Consider the following 11086-nt stretch of genomic DNA (forward strand, 5'->3'; position numbering starts at 1 on the left):
GTATGATGTTTTCATTTCTTTCTAGATGTTTTTTTTGCCTATGGTGTTAAAACCGTTTGATTGCTCTTCATCAGGATATTACCGACATTCGATCCAATACTACACGAGATGTTTCTGAGATCTATCATTCTATCAAGTAAGTTGTTCAATCCATGGGGGCTAAATGCAAGAAATAACAACATACTTTCATTTGTTTGTGTATTATAACGTGTCATATTTGTATTTCTTTATTTTTAAACATTGTACTTTGAAATCTATCCAATTACAACATTATAATGTCAATTTCTTTTTTTTTCTTTGAACATTATACTTTGAAAAATCTACCCGGTTATAGCTGCGGGGATTTTTGTATTACATATTGGTATATTTTTCAAAGTACAATGTTCAAATAAGAAAAAATAAAAGTAGAATGCTACAGTGAACAAATCAATGACAGTATGGTTCCTATTTCTTTTTCTAACCCTTTCTTCTTTTAGGCTTCTTGCTTATTTTGACAAAAAGTTTGGTTTTTTTACATGTATAGAAAGCTCCACAAGAAAATCGTGAATCTTAAAGCAAAAATAGACAATTTTACCACAAGAAACCAATCTCCACTGAAAGATTCTTCATTGGAATTAGCTAGCAATTTAAATACCAAAAGGAAGTATTTTATAGTAATTGGAATCAACACGGGTTTTAGCAGCAGAAAAAGAAGAGAATCCATTCGGGCTACATGGATGCCTCAAGGTATATGTACTTTTTTTTTTCGGGATATTTTCTTTTTTATTTATTTGTGCTTCTTAAAACTTGATGAGTGAATTTTGTTGACCAGGGGAGAAAAGAAAAAGGCTTGAGGAAGAAATAGGAATTGTTACACGCTTCATCATTGGCCATAGGTTCATTTAGTTGTTTTTTTCTTTTTCCATTAAGTCGTGTGTATAGTTTGAATAAACTTCGGTCTGGAGAATAATTTTGAAAATATATTTGAGAAAGAGGGAAAATTTGTAAAGCTACTTTCTCTAATTTTTTGTATTAAGTCGTTCATCTGTAGTAAGTAAAAAAAAACTATCTTACAAGAATCATTGGAAAAAAGAGAGAATTAGAGGTGAAAAATGAATAGAATTTAGCTACTTTCAACCTTTGACCTGTTCTTTTAGCTTTTTTTTTTAAAATTATATCCATATAATGTGTTTAAATTGTTTTTTACAGTGCAAGAGAAGGGAACATTCTTGATAATTCCATTGAAGAAGAGGAAAAACTTTATGGAGATTTTATGAGGCTGGTAGTGTTTTTTATTGGAGAAAAAGACAAATTTAGAAAAATATGACAAGCTTGTGCCAAGATTTAGCCAAAAATTAACCAAAAGATCCCAATAGCCACAATTTTCGCAGCCATTCCTGCAAAATGGGCCGAAATTGCTGCCAAATGATTTTCATATAAGTTTTCAGAAAATAGATGGTTTTTATAACGGATTTTAAAAGGTTGGGTGGTTTTATTAATAATTTTTAAAGTCTACCAACCAAATTAGAAAAGTAAAAATGGGGTTGCTATTTGTCCTAATTCTTCTGTAGAAAAGTAAATTACTAAATTTGTCTCTATGGTTTGGTCAAAATTGCATGTTTGATCCCTAACTTTTTTTGCACTCAGATCGTTCCTATAGTTTGATTTTGTTGCATTTTTTGTCCCTATGGTTTGGTCAAAATTACACGTTTGGTCCCTAAGTTTATGTATGTAAGGGACGAAAAACATAACAAAATCAAGCCATAGGGACAATCCGAGTACAAAAAGGAAGTTAGGGATCAAACGTGCAATTTTGACCAAACCATAGGGTCGATTTCGTAATTTACTCAAAAAAAAGGTTCCTATTTTTTCCAGTTTATGAAAGATAGAGGTTTTTAGATAAATATGTAATTGCGTTTTATTTTAGGACCAAAATATGAACATCGTAATTGGCACATTTACCACATTACATGAAAATATTAAATTGTGAATGTAAGCCCAGATATACATGCATTGACTTAGTCTTTGGGTTGTATTTTGACCAGAATCATACTGAAGCATACTTGGATCTATCGGCTAAGACAAAAATATACTTTGCTACTGCAGTCAAAACTTGGGATGCAGATTTCTATGTTAAAGTGGACGATGATGTTCATGTAAATATAGGTATATTTATGCAGCATTGCGTTAATAACAAATTCTTCTTATGGGCTTATCTCAATTTACACATTATTATTAATTATAAAGCAAAATGCAGAAAAGAAGCACTTGTACTTTCATACTTTCATTATATATATATATATATATATATATATATATATATATATATATATATATATATATATATATATATATATATATATATATATATATATATATATATATATATATATATATATATTGTCGTATCGAACAAACACAACTTACTAGCCCCGTTTAGCCACTAAACTATTATTCTTTTAATGATGATAAAAAAGGCTAATTTCACAAAATAAATTACATTTTCAACCTTTTTACTCAAAAACCCAGTACTTTATTATTTTTTCGAAAAGGCCGTTGAAACTACTAATCATTGCAGGAGCATTGGCGAAAACATTACTTAGCCATGTCAACAAGGCCCGTGTCTATATTGGGTGCATGAAGTCTGACCCTGTGCTTACTGAAAAGTAAAATTTTTAATCAAATATTATAAGCTCCATCTATTGGGGATAATATAGTAACAACACACTTACGTTTCTTTACCCATAGTAGCAAATTACCTGCATGCTTTTTATACATGATCTTACAATTCCTTACTCATAATAGCAATGAAGTTGTATTTCTTTACTGATAATAACAATATGTAACTGATAGTACATTGCTCATATTGGTAGAAAAATATAAGTATATTAATATTATGGGTAAAAAGTATAAGTATGTTGCTTATTATGGGGAAAAATGAAGTACATTGCTATTATTGAGAAGGAAATGTATGTATGTTTGGATTATGGGTTAAATATACAAGTAGTTTGCTATTATACGTAAAAATAAAGTACATTACCCATATTGGTAACAAAAGTAAAATACATTGCTAATTCCTACAATTTGCCCTTATCTTTTTTCCTTTTTAAGAGTGGTTGTGTGATAAATCAGGGAAGAGAAACACCGAGAACCTGAATATTGGAAATTTGGTGACATGGAAAACAAGTATTTCCGCCATGCGGGTGGACAAATATACGGTATCTCCAAAGAATTAGCTACTTATATATCCAAAAACCAGTAAGTTGGCTCCATGATTTTCAAAAGTTTTTATTAGATAATGTTTTGTGTTTTAATATTTTATGTTTTAATGTATTGGTTTTAATGATGTTTATGGTGTTGTGATGTATCAGAGATGTTCTACACAAGTATGCAAATGAAGATGTTTCTTTGGGGACTTGGATGATCGGTTTAGATGTTGAACATGTTGATGATAGGAGCTTATGTTGTGGCACCCCTGGTAAGATTTCGAACTTTGGATACAATTATAAAAATGTTCTACAAAAAGTAATTTTTACTGTTATAACTTAGTACAGTTTTTAAAGTACAATACCATATAATAAGTAAAAAATTGAAAGTACAATTCTATGTTTAGATGAAATTTCAATGTGCAATGTTATAATAAGAAAAAAGTGTATGTACAATGCTTTAATAGAAAGATATGCTAATAAGATACTATAATAATCAAATTATAAAAATACATTGCTATTTATTGCATCTAGCCATTAGTTTTTTTTCGAGCATGGAACGCTCTTATTTCATATGCATACCCTATTAAAGCCATGGTCTTGGGAAAAAAAATTATCTAGTTATAGCATTGTCTTCCAATTTCAAAGTAATTTTTTACTTCATTTTTCAATGTACAATGTCTTTTAAGATTTTTTTTTGAAAGCATCAGGTGGCTAATTCAAAGTACAATGTTGTAATAGACCGAAATGCAAGTAGGATGCTATAGAAAAAATAGTGATATTTCTTGCATTTAGCACTTATTCTTTTGCAATGCAAAAACATTATTATTTTCCCGATATGTTACCCAAACTAAATTCTTTAAAACATGTTTGGTAGATTTTTGATAAAAATTTTGATTATTTATTTAGACTTTTTTGCTTTGATCAGTTTGCGAGTGGAAGAATTTGATTGGACATACTTGTGTGGCAACGATTGATTGGGCGTGTAGTGGCATATGTGACTCTGAAGATAGGATATACGATGTTCATAAGAGATGTAGCGAGCATGAAGACGACTTGTGGAAGGCTATTGTTTGATTTGGGGATATTATGCCTGCATTTTTCTGAGCGAATGCATGTAAATGCTTCTTCCACCTCAATGATTATATACCCAAAGTATATTTAAAAATAATGCAATGATAGTGTGTTTATTTTTTTTTTTGAAACGATAAATATAAACTATTTATAATCTACTCCTAAACTACTCCTTAATTCCACATATGTCCACTACGAGACTTGAGCCCTCAACCTCAAGCATGGAGGGAAACACCGGATACCTCTAGGACAAAAGCTCTTTAGTGATAGTATGTTTATTAACAAGGTTCATTCAAGTTAAATACCATTAAATTTACCGACGTTCGAATCTCACATGATTAAACCTTATGTGACTTTTGTCGTAAAGAAACCATTAACTTTATGTAAATAAATAAAATCTTATAATGTACAGTGAATCCATATTAGTCAAATTATATAGAAATTACTGTTAAATTTTTTATGGCATGGGCCATTTGTGACACATTTTTTTTGATAGACAAAATTCTTAAGCCACTCAATACAATCTATCTAAGATTTCTTATAAGACACCAAGATATTAACTTGGTTGATATTGATTTATTTCATCACCAACGCCCAGTAGCGCATCTAGGATTTACATATGTTGGGGGCACAAAATATTTATCAAATACTTTTTTGGGTTGATCAAATAGGTTGCCAATGTGTATGTACGGTCGAGCTTCAACCTCCTTGTTATCTGTAAACATTTAATATCAATTGGGTAAGCATCTGGCTTAGTGGGTTTCCCAAAATACCATATATCACAATACATATACAATGCATACATATAATGACCTTCAACATAAAACTGTTCCGCTCTTAGCCTTCAGCACGAAGCTGGTCCGCCTTTTTTTGCCTACAACATAAAGCTGGACTACACTTTGGCCTTCGGCATAAAGCTAGTCTGCCAAAGTATATTGGCCTATCACATAATTACATGAAAATTAAATGTAAACGAGAAACTACGTCAATAAATATTAAGAAATTCGAAACCAAACCTAAGAAAAATCTATAAACCATAATTGAAGAGTAGATAGGTTCAACATACAACCAAATTATACGACCTACCACATAACTAATGAAAATGACCGATATTCATAATTGAAAACACATGTACAAGTTTGAACATGAAAATTACCCTTGTTCAGAAAACAACATGAATTATTTTGATGTGGTTCTATGATTGGGTCTTATAGTTTGGTTCCATGTTGAAGTTGTCCCAAGACAGTTATCAGTTATCCGTAAGTATGTAATGGAAAAAAGAATCATCTTGGTTAACCTACTAAAATCGGAGGGCTTCTTTTACAATTTTGATCGGCCTAAAGGACAAATTTTGTAACGTCAAGCAACCTTTCCTCCAAGTCACCGGAATCAATAACTCTCACCGATATCGCCTGTCTTGCGGTTTTCATCCTCTTCGGGTCGATGTCGGTAAGCTATTGAGGCATTTAGAGGAATTTAATGGTGTCAAACGTGAACTGTTTTGGATGACTAACATGTTTTGGTTGCACAGATTTTTGAGTATAATGGAAGCGCCCTGGTCGCCATGGTTGGTAAGAATTGCTTCGCAATCGCTAGCGATCGGCGTCTCGGGGTTCAGCTCCAGACTATAGCCACTGATTTCCAAAGAATTTTCAAGATTCATGATAAGCTCTTTCTCGGTCTCTCTGGTCTCGGCAGTGATGCTCAAACACTGTAAGTTTGCCACCCATTATTGTCGATCATTTAGGGTTTCGCAATAACAGTAAACTTATCGGGGTATTTGGATATGCATTACTGCATTATGAGATTGATTATGTGATATCAGTGATGATTAACCCTAGTCAATAACGGGTGATTGGATGTGCATTTTGCTTGGTAATTCTCAGATTGTTGTGGATTGAGTTGGCTCTTCATAGTTGAAGAAAGCCTCCATTTTTAAGTGTTTGTGTAAGTTTGACTTCAAAACTCTTATAGAACTAGACCCTGTATTTGTTCACTGGAGCATCCATTCATTTCTGAAGAGAGATGAATGTAAAGAAGATGATTATGGAGGGGAGACATGAGACATAACAATTCACTTGTCTTCTTTTTTACAATCATACCTCCATAGCTGACTTTATTATCATTATGCCACTAAACTTAATCATTTCATAGTGTAATTACTAATTACATTCTTCTCTTACTATTTATATTTTGTGTTATTGCAGTCATCAAAGGCTTTTATTTCGCCACAAACTGTATCAGCTTCGTGAAGAAAGAGATATGAAGCCTGAAACTTTTGCTAGTCTTGTCTCTGCTGTTTTGTATGAGAAAAGGTTAGATTAAAGAAAAGCTTATTTATATTTATGTTTTTGTGTCTCTGGATTATCATCCATTGTTCAATTTATTTTTTCTATTTCTAAATTGTATATGTAGATTTGGTCCTTATTTCTGCCAACCTGTGATTGCTGGATTGGGAGAAGATGATAAGCCATTCATTTGCACAATGGACTCTATTGGAGCAAAGTAGGTTCATTTCTCATTTGCTAAATCCAATATTATTCTCTTTCTATTAGAGCTCTTTTTTCTTTTGAAACATCTACCAAATTATATCAAACTCTTTCTTATTAATTAGGACATTATTGTTTGGAAAATCTCCCCATGGTAAATTAATAAAAAAAAAAATTTAATGAAAGTACATTGCTATTTCTGGCGTTAATTTGTTATCCTTTTTCTTTTGAAAATGAATTGTAGAGAGCTTGCAAAAGATTTTGTTGTTGCTGGGACTGCCTCTGAGTCTCTTTATGGTGCCTGTGAGTCGATGTTCAAACCGGATATGGTAACTTTCCTTATTTTATTAAAACTTAAGACAAAAATTTCAATCCTTTTGTCCCACCCAAAAAGACAAAAATGCCCTCCTCCTCATCCTCATAGTTACTTATGTATGAAGGATCACGAGGATCTGTTTGAGACAATCTCCCAAGCTCTTTTATCATCGGTGGATCGTGATTGTTTGAGTGGTTGGGGAGGCCATGTCTACATTGTGTAAGTTTTTTATTTCTTTCTAAAACATTTTACTTTTATTTATTTATCCATTTATTTATTCTACAATAAATTAATATATGCTAGTACTTTATTATTTCTTTAATTTAACCATATGAATTTTTAATAAGATGACATGTGGTTTTGGTGCAGCACACCGACTGAAGTGACAGAAAGAATCTTGAAGGGAAGAATGGATTAACAAATATTATATAATTTTTTTTTTTATTAATCTGGAGAATTTTATTATCTTTGTATGATGCAATTTAATCCGTTCTATCTCTTCTACTTGTTCCTTAACACCTAACCTTCAAGCGTGATAATTTTCTCAATTGCTTAATATATCTGAGACACATTTCTTCAAAATCAATGACCAAATAGTGATGATATTTATGATTTTGTTTTTACATGTTTTATAAAACTTAGTTATTTACCTTTCAGATAGTGTTTGAAGTGCTGGTTTGTATTTAGGAATTAACATCTTTGGGATCTTAAAATATGTTTTATCCGATTGACGTCATTTCTATCCCCTTCCATCTTGGACATTGATTCAACGTTTAAATCAATGATGAAAATATATCCAAGTATGAAATAGGTTTTATGATTATGAATTTATGGCTTTCATCGGAAAGTCATGTAGATGATGAGGTGTTAAAACTATGAATTAATTGTTAAATTAGGGTTATGGTATTTTGTAGTTTGAAGCTTGGGATTTTGCAAATAAGTTGGGAAATAAGATGAAAGAAATGGTTTAATATGGTTAAAAAACAAAGGTGGTGGTGGTAGTGGGAAATTGAAGGGTGAGGAAAGATAATGGGGTGGGCTAGGCTGGGGCGGGCATGTGGGGATGTTTCTAAATTAATTTTAAAATAAATTTTAATTAAATAATAAAATAATACAGAGAAAATGACCAAAATAGTTTTTTTTTCTTCTTCAGAAAACAGTGAGGTAAAGGACCATAATTTTTATACATCAAAAGGACAAATACCATAAAAGCTATAATTTTTTCACGTAATTGTGAAAATTCTTATTTTTTTGGTTGGCTTTGATCACAAATTTTACGTAAAGTTATTATTCTAACCATCTTATCGAGTTTTATGGTTAAATCTGTTATATTTTTTTTGCAAAATCAGTCATAAAACTATGTTTAAAGTCCAAATTTGGTCCATATAGTTTGCAAAAAGTTACACCATATGTCCAAATCTCGGTTTTATGTTTTTTAACTTCTTTATTTTCATGTATTTTTATTTTTTTAGTCAAAACTAAACTTGCTTTTATATTCTTTTTTTTATATATAATTTTGTATTATTATTATTATTATTATTATTATTATTATTATTATTTGTTTGTTTATTTGTTTGTTTTTGTTTTTTTGTTTTGCGTTTTGTTTTTCGTCAATTTGATAACTTCTTTTGATATTTTTTTTATAAAAAGTGTATGAATATATTTTTTTTATATTTTTCCTATTTTTTCATACTTTTTTTGTTCTTTTGTATTTTTTTACGTTTTTTTTGTCAAATTGATAACTTCTTTTGATATTTCAAAAACTGTTAAAGTGTACGAATATATTAGAGTATATTATATTTTTAGTGCTTGAGTTTTTTTTTTGTTTTCTATTTTTTAAATTGGGTAATTTATTGTTTTTCTATTTTTTATTTTGATTCAATGTGTGATATTTACGATTTATAATTATTAAAATATGAAATAACTAAAAAAACAAAAAAACAAAAATAAAGAAAAAACAAAAAAAATACAAAAAATAAAAAGAATATAAAAAAATGAATAAAAATATAAAACCAAGTTTATTTTTCACTAAAAAATAAAAATAAATAAAAATAAAGAAGTTAAAAAAACATAAAACCGAGTTTTGGATATGTGGTGTAATTTTTTACAAACTATAGGGACCAAATTTGGACTTTAAACACAATTTTAGGTCTGATTTTGCAAAGAAGATAACGTAGTTAACCATGAAACTCGATAAGTGGGATAAAGTAATAAATCTGTGTAAAGTTTATGGCCAGAGCCAACCAAAAAAAAAAATAATAAGGCTTTTATCAATTACGCGTGAAAAAGTTATGGCCTTTATGGTATTTTTGTAACACCTGTTTCGAGTATCAGTTAGAAGTACCATTTAGGGGAAATGTTATGCATGGACTCGGTGAGTTGGGATTCCAACTCGTTGAGTAGAGTCGAGGCATTTTGGGAACGGGTCGAAAGAGACTCGGCGAGTCGGAAGGCCAACTCAGCGAGTCAGGGATGTTTAAGGAAAACCCCAATTTTAGGGTTTTCCACCTATATAAACATCATTACAAACCCTAATAGCCTCCATTTTACACCCTAGAAGTTGTGTACGACCGCAAACTCCCTAGTGTGTGAAGTGTGTGCATTTGAGAGCTTGACTTTGGGAATTTGGGAAGGAATCCAAGTTTGGAGAAGAAGAATCAAGGGGAAAACACTGGATCTAGCACCTATTTCGTGTTGGGCATTTGTCTGAGGTATTAATCTGCTACTTTTAGCTTTGATTTCTTTGTGGAGATTATGGTCATTCTTGAGGAAATGGAACCAAGTTTGGATCTGGACCTATCACAAGGATATGGTTCCAGATCTGGAACTTCTTAGGTCCCAGATGTCATAAAGTTGTCTCCTTGGTGCACCCTAACTCTTATTCATGCATTTGGGACTTGTAAGAAGCTTGTTGATGTGGTTTTGGCATTATGAGACTTAGTATGAATGTAAAGTTGACAACTTTACGTGGTATTATCACTAGGAGATGATGGATCTGAAGTTTGGGACCTTAAATCCCACTCGAAAGGATCGAATACGTGGGAACTCGTCGAGTCGTTCTTTTGACTCGGCAAGTCGAGAGGGTTCACGGCCAAGGGTGTACGACTAAGGGTTTACGGTCAAAGGTGTATGGTTGGTGGTTTACGGCCGTAAACACCAAGGAACTCGACGAGTCCCTCGGGTGACTCGGCGAGTCGGCGAGTTAAGCATGGAACCCGACAAGTGAATGATTGTACTCGGCGAGTCAAGGTTAATATGGACTGTTGACCTTTACTATAGACTTTGACTTTGACCAGGGTTGACCCTGGGGGTATTTATGGGACTATGTTGAGATATTTACTCATTAATTATAAACAATTTGGGAAGAGCAGCACAGGTCATACCTGAATCCAGTTTGCCTGTTCAACCTTTGAGAGGTGAGTCTTCTCACCATACTATGGGTTTAAGGCACCAAGGCCGACCCATTTTATGATAGTTGGTATACTTGCTATGTAGAGGTGTTTGATATGTATGTATGCATGACATGCGGTAGAGATGGCATGTGCGAATAATGGTAGAGACAGCCTTTATGGCTGATGGTAGAGATAGCCTTGTGGCTAATGGTAGAGACAACCTTTATAGTTGATTGTAGAGATAACCTTGTGGCTAATGGTAGAGATAGCCTTTGTGGCTAACGGTAGAGATAGCTTGTATAGCTAATTGATATGTGCAAATGGTAGAGATATTTTTTATAGTTATTTGATATGTGATATGTGGCAAAAGTAGCTTTTATAGATAATTGATACTCCCTCCATCCCAAAATTATAGTCCATCTTTCCTTTTTGGTTTGTCCCAAAATAATAGTCCACTTCTAAAAGTAAATAACATTTTTACCAAAATATCCCCTCATTATTAGTTAACCAACTAAGCATTTAATGGAGCATTAAATGCAAAGTAAGGACAAAACTGTCATTTTATTATATAAAGTTAGTGATAATTAATGCTTTTCTTAATCTGTGTGTTTTTTTTGTCTATGGACAATA

General features: G+C 31.8%; 2 protein-coding genes across 2 annotated transcripts; both read left to right on the forward strand.

Moving 5' to 3' along the window:
• The first annotated feature begins 515 nt into the window (after positions 1 to 515).
• LOC111896262 (probable beta-1,3-galactosyltransferase 3) lies at positions 516 to 4375 on the forward strand. The gene is made up of 8 exons (XM_023892267.2): positions 516 to 726; positions 812 to 875; positions 1189 to 1261; positions 2025 to 2145; positions 2558 to 2645; positions 3112 to 3237; positions 3351 to 3457; positions 4114 to 4375. The coding sequence occupies exons 1-8, from the start codon at positions 516 to 518 to the stop codon at positions 4260 to 4262; spliced, it is 939 nt and encodes a 312-aa protein (XP_023748035.1). The 3' UTR covers positions 4263 to 4375.
• Positions 4376 to 5550: 1175 nt separating this feature from the next.
• LOC111896271 (proteasome subunit beta type-3-A) lies at positions 5551 to 7646 on the forward strand. The gene is made up of 7 exons (XM_023892278.3): positions 5551 to 5708; positions 5791 to 5972; positions 6467 to 6574; positions 6675 to 6764; positions 6993 to 7077; positions 7189 to 7283; positions 7434 to 7646. Exons 1-7 carry the CDS (start codon positions 5703 to 5705, stop codon positions 7480 to 7482), a joined length of 615 nt encoding a protein of 204 aa, XP_023748046.1. The 5' UTR covers positions 5551 to 5702; the 3' UTR covers positions 7483 to 7646.
• Positions 7647 to 11086: the final 3440 nt, after the last annotated feature.

The sequence above is a fragment of the Lactuca sativa genome, chromosome 1 (genome assembly GCF_002870075.4).
Source record: "Lactuca sativa cultivar Salinas chromosome 1, Lsat_Salinas_v11, whole genome shotgun sequence".
In the NCBI taxonomy this organism is placed as follows: domain Eukaryota; kingdom Viridiplantae; phylum Streptophyta; class Magnoliopsida; order Asterales; family Asteraceae; genus Lactuca; species Lactuca sativa.

Bases quoted from the DNA above. Each gene is read 5' to 3' on its own strand.
- LOC111896262 (XM_023892267.2), top strand. From the start codon at position 516: ATGTATAGAAAGCTCCACAAGAAAATCGTGAATCTTAAAGCAAAAATA. The intron at 1,262-2,024 runs GTAGTGTTTTTT...TATTTTGACCAG, and splicing joins ATGGAGATTTTATGAGGCTG to AATCATACTGAAGCATACTT. The intron at 2,646-3,111 runs GTAAAATTTTTA...GTGATAAATCAG, and splicing joins GACCCTGTGCTTACTGAAAA to GGAAGAGAAACACCGAGAAC.
- LOC111896271 (XM_023892278.3), top strand. The intron at 7,078-7,188 runs GTAACTTTCCTT...TTATGTATGAAG, and splicing joins CGATGTTCAAACCGGATATG to GATCACGAGGATCTGTTTGA. The intron at 7,284-7,433 runs GTAAGTTTTTTA...GTTTTGGTGCAG, and splicing joins GGAGGCCATGTCTACATTGT to CACACCGACTGAAGTGACAG.